Source organism: Saccopteryx bilineata, chromosome 6 (genome assembly GCF_036850765.1).
Source record: "Saccopteryx bilineata isolate mSacBil1 chromosome 6, mSacBil1_pri_phased_curated, whole genome shotgun sequence".
NCBI classification, from domain to species: domain Eukaryota; kingdom Metazoa; phylum Chordata; class Mammalia; order Chiroptera; family Emballonuridae; genus Saccopteryx; species Saccopteryx bilineata.
In genome coordinates, this window is record NC_089495.1 from 52,570,069 (window position 1) to 52,593,120 (window position 23,052).

The 23,052-nt window shown below is 38.3% G+C and overlaps 1 protein-coding gene across 3 annotated transcripts in view; it reads right to left on the minus strand.

The window, feature by feature from the left end:
• Positions 1 to 9,656: 9,656 nt before the first annotated feature.
• Positions 9,657 to 23,052, minus strand: part of HS6ST3 (heparan sulfate 6-O-sulfotransferase 3) — a 925,875-nt gene continuing 912,479 nt past the window's right edge. The window contains exons 2-3 of one of the 3 annotated variants that reach the window (XR_010726142.1): positions 16,035 to 17,126; positions 9,657 to 10,447 (exon numbers count right to left, since the gene is read on the minus strand). Coding sequence is in view for 1 of the 3 variants with exons in the window: in XM_066236204.1 (XP_066092301.1) it covers positions 16,418 to 17,126 (709 nt within the window). In the remaining 2 variants the exon portion in view is untranslated. Of the gene's footprint in view, positions 17,127 to 23,052 lie in introns of all 3 variants that reach the window. The other 2 variants (XR_010726141.1, XM_066236204.1) reach the window with 2 other exon arrangements.

Below are 23,052 nucleotides of genomic sequence, written 5' to 3' on the forward strand. Positions count from 1 at the left end.
ATATGGGCTGGCTTATTATCACAGATAGTAAACCACTGGTCCGGGTATGAGAGTATTTCAAAATCAAGCTTTTGGTCTTCAGTAGGAAGGCATTAAGATGCCCCACTGCCCCACTTTTTTGTTTTTTAAAAACAGAGAGTACTAAATAACTTGCTAGTTACGAACGGCAGAAGTAGCATTTCTAGGGTGTTCAGTATTGATACAACAGTAGATGGCCAGGGAACTCAAGTGAAGAACCCAGTGCCTGACTTCTTTCTAGGACTAGAACCATCTTAGGACAGGCCACATGGCTTCCTCATTTGTATTTGCAATTCATGTTGCTTCTTCATCCTATAAGACTGTCTTATTTAAAAAACAAACAACCCCCTCCAAAAAAAAAAATCCCATAAGAACTCAAAGCTTTCTCTTTCCAGTACCTTAGATATATTTACTTACCGATGTAAAATTCAGACTTAACTTACTTCCAGGGGGACTTGAGGCAGGGTTTGCATTCATCTCAATGTGAAACAAGACAGCTAGGACCAAAACCAGAGTGGAACGAGCGGATGTTTCCACATCCCCTTAAAATACTAACAATGTGTTGAATGCTATTTTTTATCCATAGTTTCTGGGAGCTTAGTCACAAAGAGACTATGCTGGTCTCCTTGGGAGTGTCATGCATCTGACGGTGAGGTGATTATGCAGGTGAAATGCCACTTTGAGGACTGTACTCTCCTGCTTTGCTGGGCCTACCTACACCTACCTGACAGCTTAGGAGAAGCTGGTTTATTACCAGAGTAGCTGTGCAGTAGAATCTGCGGCTTCAGACTATCTCTCAATAATGTACACAACCTTCTTCCCATTCTGACCCCTCCTTCCTTCCTTCCTTGTTAATTAACTTTTTCAGAGACTATGAGTCTGATCCACCTTTGTGTTCAGATGTTAGCTGAATAGACCTTAAAATATTACATTTATCTAACAATTCTTTATGAACTATAGTTGAGAGTCTGGAAATGAAGAGATGAAGAGAGTCTGAGCATGGACACTAATTGGCAGAACCAGCCTTAGACCCTGACATCCAGGCTCCCATGCTTAAGGGGGCCCACTCTGGTATTTCTCCATCAAGCCCCTCCCTATGAGGAAGAATTCTGCAGGGTCAGGGAGGATGTGTCCAACTGAAGCCTGTGACTCTCCCTCCATCTAGTTCATGTCCCAGGTACTTAGCACCACATTTCCCTGCCCATGGAACCCACAACAGCGTCTTGAGCCTGCAGAGGCTTCTTCCTGAGATCCAAGCTGGCCTGCTGGAAGTCCATCCAAGAGAGGAGTGTTAAGAGCAGAGTTGGCTACAGCTTGGATTTTTGGCCTGAGGTGTCCACAGACTTAAGACCACCCTATCAAATTATGAGATGGGACAGGGGTGGGAGGTGGGGCAGGGTGATCAGGCCCAGCTTCTGTTGGAATTATTGCCCCTGGTCCTGAAAATGTGCTGATGGCCTTGTAATTTGGGCACTCTAGGAAGTGGAGGTAGAACTGAAATTAGAGATGGCTAAATCCCAACTATAAAACAGGTTTCTTTTTGCCAGCAAGGGGTTAATCCACCACTGTACTTCTGATTGTTTACGAGGCTTGATCATGAAAGGCCAATGAAAGTGTTCAAGGGTCTGATTTTTCTCGTCTATCTAAATTACCATCTCAGGAGGTAAAGCAAACCAATTTACCTTGAGGCTTTCATCAAAGAAATTTGTAGACAGTCCAGGAACCAAATGTTTACAAGATAGTGAACCCTAAAGTAGAAAAACAAACTATAAAGCCAAATTCAAACTAAAAGCTATTGCTTCATGATAAACTCCCACTTACTCAGGCAAAAGGATCCAAGGATAGCAGTATCAGGGGAAATATACACATTCTAGTTAACTGAATGTTAGGATTATTTGTACTTGCAGAATTAAATAGAAAAATATTAAAATTATACTAAATGTAATTATATTGTTTTTCTTTGTCACTGACCTCAGTGATTTTGGCAGATTGCCTTTATGAGTTTTTTAAATTGACAATACATACTTAGGTTATATGTAAAAGTAGGACTAGATGTCCTCCCCCTTGTTATAACAAAAAGAGGCACAGAAAAACTTATGTTAGGGAAAGTCAGAAATAACCCTATAGTTATGGCCTCTTGCAGATAACTCATGGCTTCATTGTTGTGAAAGTACCTCAATAGCAGATTGGATTCTTCTTAACTATTGTCATTCTAGAGTGTGGAGCTCACCAAAGAATCTCCTTCAACAGAGAATTTCAGTCTTCTCTGCTCTCTTTTCTGTTTGGGGTAAGGCTGGGGAGAACAACAGTTGCCGACTCAGCAAAATGATTGTTTCTGTTCATAGCACTGCACCTAAAGAATACCCAGGTCCCTGCTATCCTTTAACTTCTCTTATATTTTTAATCAACTCTATCCTGACCCACCTGATGATCCACTTAAGCATTTCCACCAAAACTATTTGGGAGAATTTTGCAGGAATTTAGTGTGACTAGAATAGAGGACAGATTACTAAAAAGCAAGATGATAACAGCATGTGTGTGTGTGTGTGTGTGTGTGTGTGTGTGTGTGTGTGTGTAAGAAAGGGAGAGATTGAGAGAGAGAGAGAGAGAGAGAGAGGTCTTGATAAGCTCTGAGTGCCATTCTACAGCATGTTTACTCAATCCTAAAGTCCATGACTCACCATTAAAATGGTTAAGCAGAGATGTGATATGACCACATCTTTGAAAATACAGAGTCAGGCCAAAAGGAAAAGTTTTAGAAGCTGGGAGAACAGTTATTTCATAATAGAACAAACTGACTTCACATCCTAGTTCCAACATTTATCAATTATGTATCCATTGCTTTCTCTGGTACTCAACTTTCTAATTAGAAAAACATTAAAATGGCTCATGGTGTTACTTTGAAGATTAAAATATGCATAAAAGCTCCTGTTGGCAAACAGGATGTAACAGGAAGAAGGTGTAAACTAGGGTGGTAATTGTGGAAATGGAGAGTAAAGGATGAAACTTGGTGACAGCATCAGCAGGATGAATAAGAGGAATTGAGGGTGATCAAGTATTCTACCCTCAGTGGCTCAGTAAGTTATACTGCTCATGACTGAATGGAGGTTAAAGCAGCACAAAGGAAAGCACAGGTTTTTTTTTTCAGATGAAAAGGTTCAGATAATGGGTTTCACTTTGGATAACTTAAATTGAAGGAGTGAGTGAAAGACATGTAGATGCTCATTAGTTTACTAAAAATAGAGGTATCTATAGAGCCCTGTCCGTTGGGGATTCATCAGAATATAGGTCATTGTAGACACTGGGATTTGCAAACTTGCCCAAGAGGACAAGCTGGAATCATTCCCTCATTGATTTTATTCCTTCAATATATACTATCTAATATGTGGTAGACTGAGTGCTGTTAAACAATGGTAAACAGGCAGAAGTTGTCCCTGACCTTCAGGATCTTATATCTAAGGTACAGGGTCAAAGAAGGCCATAGAACCCCCTGCCCTTCAATCTTACGCAGCCAACAGCCCAGGCTTGTATGTGGGCTCCATGACAGGATGCTGAGCTGGGCATGGAGTTGGGTAGAGCTGATCTATGGTTGCAGGTCATGGCACAAAGAGGAAGGAGGATGACTGTCCAGGCTGAGAATGTCTGAGAACAGAGCAAAATGCTGATCTGATATAAATGGTGTACAATACAGGATGAGAAAGGTAGAGTGTGCAGGTTTAGATGATTGAGTGTGGAGAGATTCCCTTAGGTATAGCTGGGGCAAGACTGGTGCCTTTTCTAGGATACCTGTCATTTGGCCTATGGGTGCTAAAAAGATTGCTGAAAACATTACAGTGTTTAAGATTAGGTAGACTCGGCCCTGGCTGATTGCCTCAGTGGTAGAGCGTCGGCCTGGCATGCAGAAGTCCCGGGTTCAATTCCCGGCCAGGGCACACAGGGAAGCACCTATCTGCTTCTCCACCCCTTCCTCTCTCCTTCCTCTCTGTCTCTCTCTTCCCCTCCCGCCGAGGCTCCATTGGAGCAAAGTTGGCTCGTGCGCTGAGGATGGCTCCTTGGCCTCTGCCCCAGGCGCTAGAGTGGCTCTGGTCGTGACAGAGCGACGCCCTGGATGGGCAGAGCTTTGCCCCCTGGTGGGCGTGCCGGGTGGATCCCAGTCAGGCGCATGTGGGAGTCTGTCTGACTGCCTCCCCGTTTCCAGCTTCAGAAAAATACAAAAAAAAAATATTAGGTAGACTCTATTCTAACTTCAGCATCTCGCATTGTGACTAGTTCATAAAAAAATGCTTCGTGAATGTTTCTTAAAGGAATAATAAAAAGAAAGAAAAGGAGACACTAAAAAGAGTTAAATTATCACCATTTTAGGTTATAAATTTGGAAGGTGGTAAAGATTTTGTAGAATCTCTCCTGACCCTCTACTGAGTCGCAGAAATTATTATGGGGGACAAAAAGCTTGGTAATCTGAGTTTTGAGAATGTTGAAAATTAATGAAAGTATGCTCAAATGATTTTGAGTAAAATTGGGTATTAATAACACCAGCATGTCCAACATTATAGTATGATGCTAAATGCATTATGTACCTTTTGTAACTTACATAATCTCGCCTAAAATTGGCTTTTTTCTTCTAGAGAGCAAAGAAAATAACAACATCAGCAGAGGATCGTGGCTCTTCAGAGGTGACTGAGTTAATACATGGTACTCTGCTTCTACCTCCACATGAGGAGTAGTGGGGATGGCAGGGATTATTGGCTGAGACTTGCAGCTGCACATGTGAATACTAGCCATCAGCATTGGCTTCTCAGAAGAGTAATATGTATGTTTCTGCTTAAAACTTTCTGGCAGGCTTTCTGGCAAAGCTCCTGGGAGTGATGCCCCAATTTGCAAGAACTTAATGACTTGTTGTCTAACACCTGTAGGCACAGAGACAAGATAGAAGAGGATTAGCACCTGGCTGTGCCCCAGATAAAGTGAGCACCATGAATTTGTGAAGGCTCTATATTTCCTCTTCAGAAAAGAATTCTTTATATTTATTTAAACAAAACAAAACTGTTACCTTGATATTAAGATTAGTGTTCTAATTTAGAAATATTTTAAAATTATATTCTTAAATTTTAAAACACTCCTGCTAGCTGTACAAGAGACCAATTCAATACCCTTCCTTTCTGTTGCGCCTATGATGAGTTTAGTTAGTGATAAATGAACTTGAAAACAATTGAATTTCTAAAGTTCTGATACAATTTTCACTTCTTTAATTATTTTTTCTCACTAAACGAACATATTATATAGGAACTAATGACTCCCTGAAAGCTAGGTGTTCTCATGGATTTCAATGCCAATTTGAGAGGTCTTAATTATCTTTTTATCTTCAGGTCTTCTTATTTCACATGCAACAACTCTTTGAATAATTTAAATGATCAGATATGCAAATGGCACTCAGACATATGAGAACTTAGACTTTAAAAGTCAGTACTTCCAGATTAGAATAATAATAGTTTTTTAAAATTTTTATTCTCCTGTCTTCTTTTGAGATAGTTATAATGCTGACTATAATCATAGTATAACAACAGCAGTAACAATAGGAATCTAAAGTCCCGGGTTCTTTCTAATCCTGGGTTCTTATTTTAGGTAATTGAAGCAAGCAATGGGAAGTAGGATGAGGAAAGCATGTAAATGTAAATATCTTCCAATCACTCAAAAGAAAGTCAGACACATGGAACTGCATTATTAACATTGGTTCCATGGAAATTGTAGCCTATCAAAACAGAAAATATAACAGAGAAGAAGCATTAAGTAATGCAAATCATGAAACAAGAAAACAACAAAAGATAGTAATCTGTAAATCATCACAATTCTCAAGCTCAAAGACAAAAACAGACAATGTGAAGAAAAATTAAACTACATGTTAATTGCAAATTACAAAGTTGGTAATATCAAAATGAAAGATAAACGTAAAGCAAAAAGTACTGAGTGATCCAAAAAGAGTCATCATATTGAAAATGGTAGTAGCTTTATCAATAATAAATATGGAAGTCATAAACTCTAAAGAACAAATCACCAAAATATATAAACTAAAAAATGGTATGAAATGATACAAGAACAGTTATAGTGGAAGATTTTTAGCATGCACTGTCTTTGCTAAATAAATATTTTATATAAATGCATATATATTCTTATATATATTATAATTTAAAAGATTATATAAAAGATATGTATAATATATAGTTGTATATTTACTTTATGTATTTATATTAGAGAGATATCTCATATACATAGGCAAAAGTAGTTTTACAGTTATAATACAAGTACCTGTAATACAATAATTAATAAATAAACTTTCCATAGTCACAACTATAAAGTTACTTTTGCCAAGCACAGTATATAATTTAATAATAAAACACACTTATTATTTTTAGGTATCTATGACATTTTTACAGAAATGCCCACATACAAAGCCTCCAAAAACCCCAACTATAGTTTAAAAGTAGAAATTGTACAAGCAAACATACCTGAGTGCAACATGTTGATTAAAAATATCAGGAATAAAATATATGTGCTTCAAAAGAAACAAAAGGGACAGTGAGAAACTAAAGCAAACTTCAATAGAAAATTAAATATAAACAGAAAGCATTGAAAGAGATTAAATTGGTGAGTTTTAAAATAAAAGGAAAAAAAGAAAGACCAATGAAATAAAAGTTTGAAAACAATAAGGTAAAAAAAGAAAATTAAGAGGAAAATTCCAAGCATAGAGGTAAGATTAAAACTTGGAAATAAAAGTTAAGAAGTGAAAAGGTAAAGCAAAATACTTAAAATATTATCATAAATATACAAAGAGAGTTTATGACAGAGATAAGCAAACAGAGAGAACAGTCCCCCAAAGTAGAAAAGGAGTGAAAGTTAATTGTGAAGTCTGGAATCTCAAAATAGAAAGAATGTGATGAAGTGGGGAATAATGAAAAAGCAACCAAAACACAGATTCAAAGGAGATTTGAAAAGCTGAGAGCAGACTTGTTCTAGGAACTTGACAGACTGAGCTAGCACAGATTCCTCTTTCAGCCATACACAAGTAGAAATCTTGGGCAAAATACACCAAAATAACTATTCATAGCTGATTTCAAAAAACAGGAAAGGAAATCTGCTGGTGCTACAACAAAGAAGAAACTCAAGAGAAGTTCTGTGGAGGCTAGAACTTGGGCAAGTCTGGTCTGGGCCCCTTCCCTGGTGGGCAGAATCTGTGGTGGGGAGATGTGTGAGGAAGTTTGACTGGGAACAACCTGCTGGGGAGTGAGGGCCACAGAGGGAACAGAGATGGAAACTAAACTGCGATACTTTGCAATGTCGTCCTCAGCTGTCCTGAAGGGCACTTGGGAGCTGTGATATCACTAGTCAAAAGACTTCACTTTTACCTCTACAGCAGTCATCCATATTGGTCTGGCCCCAAAATGCGGTGTGGCCTTGAGGGGAGGCCACGTCCCTGAGAGAGACAGCTGAGAGCAGTTAGCCAGCAGCAAATCCTCCCAGCACCTTGCGGGAATGAGATGTTCAGTCCAAGGCAAAAAAAAAAAAAAAAAAAAAAAGATGGTTCTCTGGAGAGTTACATACAATTTTCTTTGATTATATGGATAACTGTCATTTTAACTCATTTTTACATTGCATTTGGCTGCATCTATGCAATTCTGACACTCTGGAATACTTTTTCTTTTGGAGTTGCTAGAAAGATACAATCAAGGGGTTCAATGCCCTCTTTCTCACAGGTGTACAAAGACATTTACATAGATGCTACTTAGGTACAAATATATTCATTTCAGTGACATTTATATTATTGGAAAAATTGACAATGACCAGAATGACTCAAAATATAAAAATGATGAAATTATATGTTTTCAAAGAATGGGCATGAAGATGTTTATATATGTACTTACATTGCTTAGATTTATTATTCTAATTTACTAAAACATTTGTCATTTAAAATTTTCTTTTAATTGCTAATGCATAAAAATATAAAAGGAAATAGATCAAAATAATGTCAGGATTTGATCCTAAAATGTACAGATTTTTTAGTATCTTGTATATTCTAAATTATCTAAGATCATGTACTACTCTGTAATTATTAAAAACAATTGAAATTCTTTGTAAAATACAAAAATAATTATGCTGAATTAGATTTAATTTTTAAATTTATATTTGATAGAAAAAGAGATAGTGATAGTGAAACATTGCTTTATTGAAAGCAGATTTTGACCTTTTTTTCAAAATTATTTTCAACACTACTTTCAAGGTGAATGGAGTGAAAAAGTAAATATGAGTATTTCTTAGTCCTTTGCCTAACTTATCTAAGTTTTTTCTTGAAGGATAAAAGCTCCCAAAATTGTATGTATGTGTGTGGGGATGCATGCACATATTTACCTGTGTTTGTATTTAATTTCTATTGTTTTCTGGAACCTTTCCTATGCTTACTTCAGGTGTTCTAACGTCAAGTTCCCATGCATATGATTTCCACTAGTTACAGAGACATAGTCAAATGACACTTTTCTAATGCTCCAAAATCTCACTAACCCAAAAGCAAGAGAGGAGTCTACAAATTCTACTTTTACAGAATAAAAGGAAAACAATCAATTGCATCATTCAATGAATTTTTAACTGAAGGAACTTTTCTGAACTAGGCATTTTGGTTTGACAGAGCTGATCCTGTGGATTCAATTTCCATAAATCCCTTAAGTGTTATTAACCAACTTGTCTCATTTTGAAATGTTTAACAAAATCATGTTAAACAATTATTCTTGACATCACAACAGTTTAATATGTTAACATTTTTTTTTCAGTGAAGGGAGAGAGAGAGAGAGAGAGAGAGAGAGAGAGAGAGAGAGAGAAGGAGAAGGAGCAGGAAGCGTCAACTCCCATATGTGCCTTGACCAAGCAAGCCTAGGGTTTCAAACAGGCGACCTCATCATTCCAGGTTGATGCTTTATTCACTGCGCCACCACAGGTCAGGCTATATTTATTTTTGCTTTCTTCACTTGTATTATGAGAACAAATCATATATTTTTAAACTCTGACAAACCATACACTTTGAATTTGCAAACAGGCCCATATTAGTTTTCATTATTGTTGTGTTTTTCTTCTTGCCTTTTCTCTCTTTTTCTCTCCTTTCTTCCCTCCTCCTTTTCCTTCCTTTTAGGCTGAGTTCCAAATTCTTTTGCTCTAATTCATGTTTTCCTTTCCCCTCATTCTTTCTCACATCTTTGCCTCCCTCCCCGATCTCCAGGTTGCTTTCCCACATTGCCCTGTAAACTTCAATGTGCCAGCGTGTGCAGTGAGTGGGGAGGGTTCCCGAGAACCATGGCTTTAGAAGTTTATGTGCATGAGAGCCTGTGAAATCCTCCCTGGCCTCAAAGATTTTAAATAATTCCAATCTATATTTGCTTTGTCTTTTATGATTTTAAAGCTTTACATCCAATAACCACATTAGTATCCAAAGCATGGATTTTTTGAGTTTTACAAAGCTGATCCTTGTGGATTCAGTTTCTATAAATCCCTTAAAGTGTTTAACCAACTTTTCTCATTTTGCAAAAGTGTCTAACAAAATCAGAGGGGGAAAAACAATTGTTCTTCAACATCACAACAGTTTAATATGTTAACTTATTCAGTAAATTGTGCTTCACATCAATGGAAATCCTCAGTTCTATAAACTATCATTTTTAAATAGCAATAAAGATTGATAATGCCACAACACAATCTCCTAGTACCCGAGTTCATACATATTGTTGCACAGAAACAAAAGGAAATATTTCTTGGGAGAAATAATTTACTATCTACTGTATAACTATCTTTCATCTAAAATGGGGCACCAGATAAAAGTCCAGATTTTTCTTTCCAACATTTTTCATCTTTGACACATTAAATGAAAAATAATGCAGGCAAAGTCCAGAAAGTACTTCCGGGGGAAATAACAAACACTGGAAGGAAAGAAAAGTTGATCACATGATTTAGAAAAATAACGACAAGTTGGTGGGAGACAAATGTGACAATGAATAAATCACACAAACTGCTTTTTCAGAACATAGTTTTCCCTGGTGAGAACTGAGATTTTTTCAGCAGTGACATCTGGCCCTTTGATGAGTTACCACAGTGCAGCAGAACATGGAACTCACAGAGATTCCACTAAAGTGTCAAAGGATGACAGCTGTCATCTTTTCCATAGACAACTTAGAACACAAGCTCAAGAAACATCTGTGCATTTATTTGCGTCCTCAGATCTGGAGTTCAGTTAGGTTGCCTCAAGTCCTTGCCCGGAAATCAAGGGGTGTTTGTTTTTGCAGATGTTGCTGGTATTCATAGCAAGGCCAGTCTTCTGGAAATCTCGGCACTCCTGCAAGGTCCATTGGCTCTATCAATGTGTCGTGAAGATGGGTCCATGTGCATTTCATCCACTAGCCTACAAAACATACAGGTTTCAGAACCATCACTTGTCTAGAAGGGCTGATTTAAAGTTTCTGGGAATCAGTTCATATGTGTCCAGGTGGATGCGGTGAGAGAAGAGCAGGCTTATATCCAATAGAGGTGAAGAGAGGGAGTATGAAGAAAAGCTAAAAGTGCCTCGGAGAAAGAACTTTGCATACTGCCCAGGAATAACATCACTGAGTAGTCATCAGACTCATCCAGCCTGGAGACTTTCGGATAAAGGTACAATAATTAAAGGAAAGGAAAAACCTTGGGGACACAGCTGTTAGCCAGTCAGGGTATTTTTGCTTAAGTTTAACCCAGCTTTCTTTTGAGCCAACTTCCCTACTCATTCAGCTGTTATTTCAGTCCCTAAAACTATCTTCATGCTCTTATCCTGTCTCATGAGTCTCATGCCTTTTTCTGCTCTTGTAAAAGAATTACACTCTCCAGCCTGCCCTTGTTCTTGAGGAGAGCTGTATATTATTAGTCATTTTCTATTTTCTGGCACATATTTAATTCTTCATCTTTCCACTTTTGCAAGATCTGCTTCTTTTTAGGACTTCTACTTTTTTTTTCATTTTCTATAATTATCCCCACTGTTTCTAACCCTCTCCTCTATATGATCCTATTTTGTAGGATCTTCTCAGCTAGAGGTTAGAAAGAAATCAGAGAAACAGAGGTGTGAAGGTGTTACCTTATGACAGCATAAAGCATTTCCTCTCTCTAGCAAATGTGCAAAAGAAATGGTTTAACACCAAAATAAAACAAACAAAAAAAATCCCCCCTCCCCAAACCCTTTAAAAACCAAAGAAATAAGTTGCTGATGAGATTTTAGGAACCTGGGGAAGTGGTGGAGAGGAAGGAAAATTTTAGAGCAGGGTTTCCATTGATCATCCCTTAAGCTTCACTATTCAGGCTACCACTGACTATTCTTGGATTGGATGGAGTCAGTATCCAGTAGGAAGTGCTTGAGTGCTGTGCTTCTGGATCACCTCTGCAACACTGCCGATCTTTTGGCCATTTCACTCCTAATAACAGGCTACCTCACTGAAAGCAGGGTCAATTCTACCGGACTCCTTGGCATTTCCCAAGTCACTGCAGTTCCGTGAAAAGATAAGGAAAGATATAAATTAATAAAGATTTAGACTCATATTTTTCAATTCTAATCCTCAATACTGATGCTAAGCAGCATAAAGAAATAGGAAAGGCTATGAAGTCAAAAAAACAGGTTGTAAGCAACTTCCTTAATTAGTGAACTAGAATCTTTGGGAAATTTTTCAACGTCTCTAAATTTTCATGCCAAACTATCCAATGGATAATGAATAGAGGCCCTATTTGACATATAAAGATGTAGTGAAGACCAATGACATACTAAATGTAAAAATGTTCTTGAAAGCATTAAATACTATACTAAGTTATGAATTTTAATTTTACCCATTGTAAAACACAGGACAACGGAGATGACATTGAAAAGCACTTGAAATATTTTTTAATTCCCTTTTGTGTCAGAGACTAATAGTTTTCATCAGTATTAATATTTACATTGTTTCTTTAATAAAGGGACCTTCATATTTATCAAGGCACATGGCAACCAATAATGAAGACGTTTCCTGACTTTCTTTGCTGCTAAGTGTCACTAATGGCTAGCCCATAAGATGAGACTAAAAGTGGTATGTGTAATTTCCCTCCATTTTCTCTCTGCTGTCTTAGATGTAAACGAGATGGCAGGAGCTGCGTCAGTCATCTTGGGACATGAGAGGAAAGCTGACAGGAGGAAAGAGCAGCAAGAGAGGGGCTGGGCTTCTGGCAACGTCACCCACCAGAGTTGTCCAACTGGCTTGTCTTTTAAGTGAAAGAGCAACTCTTCCATCTTATTGAAGTCACTGTCATTTTGAGTTTCTTTGTTAAATCAGCTAAATGGGAATTCTATCCAATAGACTTTCATTTATTTTTTTATGATCTATGCTCCCCTCTTTACAAGGTCTGTCTGGTAGACCTTCTTTACCATATTCATACTATCTCTTAACAGACTTTTGAACAAATCATCATATTTCAAACTTTGATTGAACTACTTATGATAGTTACCTCTTTTAGATGATAAAAACACATTTTTGTAATTTTTAGTAGCACAATGATACCCTTGACTGTTTCCTAAAACTAACTGCTAATGTTATTAATTATTTAAGAGGGAATCCAAATAATTCTTATGGCAGGTTTCTCCAGTTACCAAGGAGGTTGCCAATAAATGAGAAGGAGGCAGAATAGATAGTATGAATCTTAGTCAATAATAATAATAGTAATAATAATAATAATAATAATAATAATGATTTAAACATACACACACAGACACCTCATCCTAATGTGATTCCTGCGGCTGCCATTGCCGAAAGAAGGAGAGGAATGTCTACCTGGGAGCTATAAAAGTGAACCGGATGTGGAACTCCCTGGAGAACTCTCTCTCTCTCTCTCTCTCTCTCTCTCTCTCTCTCTCTTTGAGCTTTTAACACAAATGTATCTGAAATTTGTTTGGGATCTTAAGTCTGATGACTTCCCATGGATCCTCAGGCCCAGATGCCTTCTGTTGGCATCACTTCCCTGAGCTTCACTCAACATGTAGGTGTGCAGTCAATTTTCAGCAAACAGACTGCATTCTTCCCTCTTCGTTTCTATCAATACAGGACCCCAGGGATGTAACAAGTGTGCTGCTTTAGAATGAAATGATATGAGAGAGAAAGCCCTTGTCAGTCTTTTTAATTTGCTCAGCACCGGCCTCGGGCCAACACAAAGAGATGGGTTCTCCTCTGAACATTCTGATCTCTGGTCTCCAGTTGAGCACCATATATCATGCCTTCAGCAGTGAGGCCAAAAAAGTCTTTTGATAGAAATCCCGGGTGTTTCAGGAATACTGTGGAGCTAGCAGAGGCTGCCTCCAACTCTCAGTTATGAACAAATTCCCTACCAAAAATTTAAAGTGAGTTTAAAAGAAACAATCTGAATGTTTTCTAACTTGTTTGGATTTTCCAAATGACAAAATACTGGATTATTATTGTGGTGCACGTGTGTGTGTCACAATGGCAGGCAGAAGGGTCATTTGCATCCCTGCCATCCTAGGCAGAATGTTAGATCGGTGGTGGGATTCAAATAATTTAATAATCAGTCTCTGTCCTAATGACCATTTTAAATATTGAAATACCAAAAGGTAGTTTATTATTTCATGCATTTAATACTTAAATAAGAACAACAAAAGAGGCATACAAAACTAGATTATAAGAAAGAGTTTAAAAATATTAATGAAAAAATATTAAATAATGACTGACATAAAACAATAAAACAGTTATTTAAGATATTTCCATATAGCTTCGTGATTGGCATCCTCCCTTGCATGTTTTTTCACCTGTGGATGGAATGACCATCACTATGGGCACTTAGAATACGCTGTTGCACAGATGAATGTTAAAAAAGAGTAAAGCATGTAAATTTGTGATTCCCACATTAGTAGGCTGCCCAGGCACCCACCTTAGAGAGAACCCAGATTACAAGTGCCATTTTAAGAACTGGTTTGCCAAACTCAACAAAAAAATAGGTACCGGTTCTGCCAAACTAGTGCAAACCGACTGAATCCCACCACTGCATTAGATACTAACATCAAAAAGCGAAGACAGACAAAGAGAGCTTCTCAATAATCCCAGCTGCAATCCTTCCCTCCCTCCCTACCATAAGAACAAATCATTGGAGAAGAAAAACATTAATATTCTGTGAGCCTTATCTCCACCAAGTAACAAGCAATATTTACTTGGCTCCTTTAACTCACCCTCACGTGTGACTCAAAAAGTACAACTGTTTGAAAAGTCACTAATCTCTCAGCTCATGGATGGGTCAGTGATGTGGAGAGGCTGACTCATCCAAGGCTGAATGGCTCTGGGCCACTGCCAACTTGGTGTTGTCACAGTACCGCTCATATGGGATAGAGACATACGCTTCCAGGCAATAACAGCTGGATTCTTGCATGATTGGCAGGAAGCTTTTATCCCATATGGAAAACATGGTGGAGTAAAAAGAGCTTACGCTTTGCAGTCAGCCAGACCTAGCAGACAGTTCATGAGAAAGCTACTTATTGTCAATGGGTTTCACTTCACTCATCTATGAAGTTGGGACTAACAATATATACCTGGTTGTGAATAGATTTAAAGTATAAAAAGGGCGTCCCACAGTTCCTGGCAAAAAGGATGTGCCCAATAATGCCTTTTCTCACATGACAGATGAAGCCAAGGGTAGTGACTGAATTATCTAAGCAATTTCTCTAGATCTCTCTTTGATGGAGGCTCCAGGCTCCCCTCTGTGCAGGCGAGCACTCCATGAATGCCTGTGGGTTGATTGACTCTCAACCCCAGAGAGAGTATTCTGGAGGCCTAGATGTGGCTTATACAAAGCTGGCTTAAACATCAAACATGTTGGATATCAATGAAATAGGCTTTTCATTCTGATTTAGGAGTTTCACTTCATTTTGCCTTTAGCTCCTTAAGGGAATTGATCAGATCAATCTGTTGTGAAACTTTTTACTCACTGTGATCCTCTTACTGAATGCTAGGCAAGCGCTCTCTATTTCCTCTCCCACACACCTTCCCTTATTATTAAAAAACATTGTGCTACCATAGTTGTGACTAAGAAAAGGTGAAAATAAGAAACACTTGGCAATGCAGTGCATTTTTTTAGTTCAGTTTTATATACATACTTTAGCTGGATGCACCAGCTGTAGCTACTGCCTAACAGTAGGTAAAGACCAAGTGGAGAGGAGAAGGTCATCAGGCTGGACAAAGCTAAGGTTTTGGGAGGTAGAGTCTTTTTAAACTCCTGGGATAACTGTCCCATTGTGTTCCATGTCTGCTGGCCTAAATCAAAATTATTATTTATTTAGGGACCTATATATTTTATATACCTGCCAGCTAAGCTCCCGTTCTTCAGGCCAGATTCTTTTTAAATGTCTTTCCCTGTGTGATAGCAGAATTTCAAACCTGGCTATCCCATATCAAAGAAGATGACTGTCCTGAATAGGTAAACCTCTGAGATATTCTTTAAAAAAATTAAGTTCTGTAGCCAGTTTAGAAATGGTAGACATATATTTATCCTCCTGTTTCCCCCCCCCCCTTATTCTTCATTCCTTACATCGAAAATAAAACTTGGTAAAATGTGATCTGCTTGGGCATTAGTTAATAAGCTCACTTTCTCTTAATGCCCCTACCAACGTTCATTTCTCAGGGGCTACGGGCACCCTGTCCTGAATCCAATTGCAGTTCCCTAAAAGTGGGGAAGGAAACATGGCTCAGGTCTAGAATGTAGCGCTTTGTAGGATGTGAGTGCCTGGTGATGGTCACAAGTAGGATAATCTTGTGTTAAAAAGACTGCAATAGAACACACTAGTCTTCTTCTAATTTAAACCATATTCAAATAGAGTTCAAAGATGACAGCCAACAGCAAAGTAAAGGTTGGCCTAAAACCTCATCAAAGGACAGAAAGGGACTTCTTTTTCTCTGTCTTTCATCAGACCAATATTTCCATTACAGAGAGAGAATGAAACAGACCAGTTTCAGCAGAACATCCAAGCCATAGGTTGGCTTTTCATGTCCGCCTCTGTGGGTTCCAGTCGCCCAATCTATAAGCTATGCTGCGGTGAAGGAGATCGCAAGGACTGTTTCTTTTTTGATGCTTCTGTCCTTGACTTTCTAAAGTGGTATATACTGGATGCATTCCTATCCTAATTAATGTCACAGATTGGAAAACGTCTGGAAGAAAAGAACAAGACCGATCATTTCCAGCTGGATAAAGATGAAGACAAAAAGGAAGCTGATGTCCAAGCCACATACTGCCAGATGTCCTCAGAATGGCCCACCAGTTTCCAAGATAATGCCACAAGGTCTGTGTGCCTTCTCATCCTCCCGCTCCTGAGGGAGGAGAGGGCATGGGGTCACCACCTCACCACCTGGCTGTTGTAGTCCTCAGTGACTGCCCCCTCTGTGTTCCCATCCTCTTTGGGCCACCGGTGGCCCTTGTACCCCCGCTGCTGCCTCCGTTCCTCCTTCCTTTTTTGCCGGTCCCTCTGGTGCTCCAGCTGCTTGGTGCGGTGGTAGCGCTGTTGGAAGAGATCTTTTGCATACTCATAAAGCTGCATGTCCAGGAAGTTGAGCTCCTCAATGCGTTGGCGAGAACCCTCATTGATCTCCACATTGGAAGCCCGCGTGATGTTGAACTGTGTGAAGGGAGAGATGAACTTGAGGTTGAATGTCCTCTCAAAGAGAAACTGTGTCTTCCTTTGGAACTCTGTGAGCCCAAAGAAGGCCATGTTCTTCAAGTTGTTCTTTGCACTCTGCAATAGGATGGTGTTTCTTTCACTCTCATTCATGAAAGTCAAGTTGTAGCAGCCTACCAGGCTGAGGTCAGCCAGCATGCGCACCTGGCGGTTGTTAGCCAGGTTGTAGGTGCAGTCCATGAACTCCTGCAAGCTAACCCCAGACCAGTCATCCCCAGGGTAGCAGGTAGGCAGCTCATCGGGGGTGGGGCTTCTCCCATCACACATGTGGAGGGAGGTTTTCCATGTGGCCCCTCTCTGGACATGTTTCCACTCGCTGAGGTAACGGGACACTGGATCACGCAACATTGTGATGTAATAGAAATTCCTGGAAGAAATTAAAGGAAGAGTGTCAGTAATTGACAGTTATAACTCTGGGATCCTGAACCTTTGTAGTGCTTTTATCAGCACTGAGTCAATGGCTCTTCTGCCAAATGTTCATGTAAGAGTATTTGCCTGGATTTGCACTGATCAGTCAAATTAAATGTTCCCATGTGTGCATATTGCTACAAACATGTGTGAATCAGTTTTCAATATTAAGTTTGCTGGGCTTTTCCTCCCTGCTCCAGTATGGGGAAGTATGAGTGGGGGGCTAGATCATTCATTGATTCAGCAATATTCACTGATTAATTATTACTGGTAATTACAATATCTTACATTAAGAGGACACATCACAGTACTTGAAAGTTATTACCAATCCAATATTTTTTTTTGATTCTTATAACAAATGTTTGTAATAGACATGAGACTTTCTGATAGGGAAACATGTATGGAGGTAAAGTGATTTGTCCAAGGTCGTGGGACTAGAAAGGGCAAAGCTGGAAGCCAGGTCTTCTATTTTCTCTGTTTACGCTGCTATTCTGGATAACAAGGGATGTGGGGTTGGGGAAGGATGGTGTGTGAAGACTAATGTTACTGAGCAACTATTACATGCTAAGAACTGTGTTAGGTACTTTATGGATGCTGGCACAGAGAATCCTCAAAACGGCTTTGAAAAATGAGATTTATTTTTAAAAATAATACTGAGAATACAGGGCTGAAAAAGGTGAAGAGCCCAAGATCCTAGAGTAAGTTAATTCTTGAACTGCAATAGAATCTAGGTCTATTTGATTTCAAAGCCCCTGTGCTTTCTTGTGCACCAGACTGATACTTTAAAAACAAAAATGCTATTAATCATCAGGTGCTATGGTGACTGTAACTATAGGTCTTGTCTTATCTAATGGAATTTTGGAAAGAAATTCATTTTATAAATGATTAGCTTCAGGATCATCAGCTAAAGATCAGGATACCCCTGGCTTCAAAGGGCGAAAAGAGAATTGGAAAAGTCAACAGAGAAAAACACAACAGTAGGCACTAAAGGATAACAAACATGCATTTGAAGTGAGGAAAATATTTCTCATCAGTTGAGCAGCTCCCAATGGAATGGACTCCACATGATACCACTTTGTCACTAGGAGTAACACTCAGAGTTATTTCCTAGGCAGACAAAATGTCCTGAAACATTCCGAAAAAAACACCAGGCTTCCCTTGGCCAACCTAACCTATTTTGTCTTTTTTTTTTTTTTTTAACGCATACCTAGTAAAAACAATGACATAAATAAAGAATTTAGAATACAATGTTTTTAATGCTTTTTAAAAAATAATTGATGAATTATAATATTTAAAAACTAGATATTTTATACTACATGTACTGTATTTGGTTATTTTGAATGTCTAGCCAAACGCTTTTGAAATGTGCTAAAGAAACTTCAAAATCTTAAGTAACACTCAATTTCTTTTAGATCAGGAGGAGGAATTTATTGAAGTTGCCCCCGATAGGCCAGCCTGTGCCCTTGTTTTTGCCAGTTACTATTTTACATTACTCTGTTGTCTTTTCCTGTGACAGAATGACAATTCCATCAGTGGAAGAAAATTTCCCAAAAGGTCAGTAGGGAAGCAGAAAGCGACTGACACAGCTTCTAGGCTCCACAGAAAAAAACATTGACAGTAAAGTTATTGCTCAGAGATATTACTATGGTTGAATATTATGACACATCATTATTAATCCTGCTTTGGTCCTATGTTGGGACTTGTTCACTTTCTAATTCAACAAGCAGAGACTGTTTTAATTTGTAAAACAATTTCATAGTAAATATAGAAACATAATAATGATGATAAAGCAACTCAAGCAGAGGTTAAGGATGCCAAACTGAAGAATTTAAATCAGAGAGACCTTTGCATTGAGTAAAATAAGGTCACACACAGAAAATTTATTATTATGCTGCTAACTGGGCAAAACAGGAAACACACAAAGAATTATTTAAATAAAAAATGATGGCTATCAATTGATAAATCTCAACCTCATTTATAATATGTATCTCAAATTCGGACACAATTCAGATTTTTAAAGTAATTATATGAGCAGGAAGATTTTAGGGCTGGGAATTATAATAGTTCATGACATAAAGTTCTTTTTTTAAAAAAAAACACAAAGGATAATATATTTGTTTAACAAAACATAAAGGTTTAACTGGAACCTTATCCTGGAATCTTAGAGGCTTTTATCTCACTTGGGAAAATTGGCCATAGAGTACCTGATGTCTCATTCTTCATTTCATTGGAAATTAACACATAGCTTCAAAATTAACTGAAACTGACATAAACGGAAAATCATCTTGGTTTCAAATTTAACTTAATACAGTTTAACATTGTATTGAACAATGACTAACCGGAGGGTAGGGTCATATTTACATGAGTAAAATTAAGTCCCAAATGTCTACATGTTCTACTAGCCAAATAAGTAAGAGACCCATTTGTTACTAAAATGGACTCTATCACCAGGACATAAAAATATATAAGTGAAACATTCATTATATTGATGAAGTTCAAAGTTGTTCTGTCTCATGGATCTGGAATGGAATGGCTATAATAGCATTTGGGTTTTGTTTTATCAGACATATTCTCATGTGTGTTTTTGTTTGTTTGTTTCAGTTCTGCAGAACAGTCGAAATGGAAAGGTAGAACAATAGTAAAAATAAAACAATAGGGTTGAAGAACAATAAGCTATTGGAGAAAAACATCCCACAACATCTGATTCATTAAATCAGGTTTCTCATTTCAATTTTTTTCTACTTTCATTTGTTTATCTACTTCCTGATGCATTGATGAAGTAATGTCTACCTCCAGGCCACCCACCCAGCCTTCATTGTGCACAAGCTTTGCCCCAGTGCTATGAATCTCCTTCACCTCAAAACAATGAAAACTCACTTTCTTCTGCTCCCATAACTTCATTCAGTTTCTAAGGAAAACACTTAAGTGTTCAGGATAACTGAAATTTGCAACTTTCTTTTTCAGTCCTTACTTGTTCAATAGCACAATGGTGCAAAACAAAGAAAAAGGAGGAAGGACAAACAGTTCCCAAGAAGAGCCTGTTATGGCCACAATGCAGAGGTCTTCATGGGCTCCTGTTCCTTTGAACTCAATCTCCTAAACCTAGAGAGAGCATCATCTGTTCCAATATTTTTCCTTGCAGTTAACCAAAACTCTCCCAGGTTTTGAAAATATAAATAAGCAAACTATTATGTTCCCCCATTTATCTATCTATCCATTCATTTGTCAGCTCTCCAAACATTAATTGTGTATTTTCTCCCTGTATTTGCCTAGAACGGGGGTTAGGCATTGGGGATGCAGATATGACCAAGATACCATCTTCAAAGAGATCTCAGGCAACCACTAATTTTGGTAAAGTCAAAGAAATTCTAACCACAAATTTAAGGAGATATTCTGCCAATCTCCTTGGACCAGAATAATCCCTAAAGCAGGTTAATTTTGAGTCGGTAACAGCATCCTGTCAGCAGGTTTCTCATTCTCCACCTATTTGGTTGAGAATTTAGGTTAATTCTTGGAAGAATGTCTGGAAAACAATTGCAGCTCTTCAGCATTGTCATTCTTGTGGACCCCAGCTAATGATGGCAAATACCCTTGTACGCAGGAAGATTAGGGCACTGGTTCCTTGGTTACTTCAATTATCATTTTAACTGATAACATAAGAACCACCGTGGCTTACTAAAGTCCTAAGAGACAAAATACACACTTTTCCATGTCTACTTTAGAATCACTTTAGCATCTTGCATTGCTGAAGGTAGTAATCATGTTAAAACTTAAATAAATAAATAAATCTCTAAATACTGCACAAGAGCTTTATTGCCTTCCCTCAATCTTTGCCTTTTCCTTTGTTCATTTGCATCTCATTTATGTTTCCTGGCCCAGCTCCAGCCTCTTATCCATCTTCCCTGACTTTTAACTCACCTCTAGGATGTACTGTCTCACATACATGTGAAAGTCTTGGTTACATCTACCTTTTAAGTTCCTTTTTAATAACTGGACCTTAGGCCTTGTGTCCCACAGCACCTCACACAGAGTCTTGTTCACAAGAATTGTTTGATAAATGAAGCTATATAAAAGAAATAATCATATGTGATAAATGTATTTTAATGACAAAGGTTAATATTGTCTTCAATAAATATGACTTTTTTTTTTCTTTCTCTGTTAAAAACTAATCTGATAGTATTTTTCAATGTTTAAAATGTGTGGAAAGAATGAAAAGATACATATTCTTCTACTGCATTCACAATTTGATTGTGATGGTTGATATTCAGAAAGAGACAGTAAATCTAGACTTTGGGTAAAACGTTAAATATTACATACAACATGTAATTAGTAGCAATGAGGTTTTTTTTTTTTTTTTAAATTTATTTTTCTTAAGATGGAAACGGGGAGAGACAGTCAGACAGACTCCCGCATGCGCCCGCTGGGATCCACCCCGCACGCCCACCAGGGGGCGACACTCTGCCCACCAGGGGGCGATGCTCTGCCCCTCTGGGGCGTCTCTCTGTTGCCACCAGAGCCACTCTAGCACCTGGGGCAGAGGCCAAGGAGCCATCCCCAGCGCCCGGGCCATCTTTGCTCCAATGGAGCCTCGCTGCGGGAGGGGAAGAGAGAGACAGAGAGGAAGGAGAGGGGGAGGGGTGGAGAAGCAGATGGGTGTTTCTCCTGTATGCCTTGGCCGGGAATCAAACCCGGGACTTCTGCACGCCAGGCCGACGCTCTACCGCTGAGTCAACCAGCCAGGGCCGAGGTTGTTTTTTTTAATGTTAAACTTCCTTGTTTTTTTTTTTCCCTACTGCTTCAAAAACCTGTATTTCACTAAGCAGTTTATTGTTTAATTGCTCAGCTCTTTAATTATCAAGTCATTTAATTAACACATGCTTTTTGGAGGGTGGTTACGTGTGAGGAACCCCTCTAGGAAATGTGAAGAACATGAAAAATAAAATAAAATGCCCTCAAGTGTTGTAGGTACACAGGTGGTGGATTAGGAAAAGGCACTGATTGACAAGTTATGGAGGTAAGGAGTAGACACAAAATAGTTAAGAATGTAAAGAGCAGAGTGGCCTATTTAGACCAGGAAGTTCAGGTTGTGCATTTTCATTAAACGTTTGTTTAATCAATGAGTGAATGGAAAGAGGGCATCAACTAGAACAGGATGCTGAGGCCAAATTGTCGTGGGTTCTGAAAATAACTGTAAATTGCTAAAAGGGAAAATGTGTTTGTGTTGGAAGAATCATTTAGCAACATGATGAGGTCTGAAGGGAAGAACCCAGAAACATGGGGGTGGGTAAGAAAGGCTCCGTGGCAGATTCAAGAAATACCATACGCTCATTTGTCATTGTTCCCTCCCCTTTTCTCACTGTCAACTTCCTCTAAACGACTTTCCCTCTTTGGTATTTTTTTCTTCCCCTCTATCTAATCCTTCCCTTTCAATTCTACAGCGGAAGAGAGGTGGAGCTAGTGTGCTCATCAAAATGGTGAAACAAGGAATATAAATTTCTGGAATGAACTCTGCCTGTGATGATTTTTAAAAATTCACTTTTCCTTTTTACTGTTAAATAATATTCCATTATATATCTTGTATCTTATTTTCTTCATTCATCCATCGATGGACACCTAGGTTGCTTCCATATCTTGTTTACTGTAAACAATGCTGCAGTGAACGTGGAGCTGCATGTATCTTTTCAGATGGGTGCTTTCATTTTCCGTAGGTAAATACCCAGAAGTGAAATTGCTGGGTCATCTCTTTTAATTTTTTGAGAAACTTGCATACTATTTTCCATAGTGGCTAGAAATTTTATGTTTTATGGTGTGATCACTGTGGTAAGTCTAGTAAATATTTATCACTGTATATAGTTATTACAATATTATTGACTATATTCCCCAAG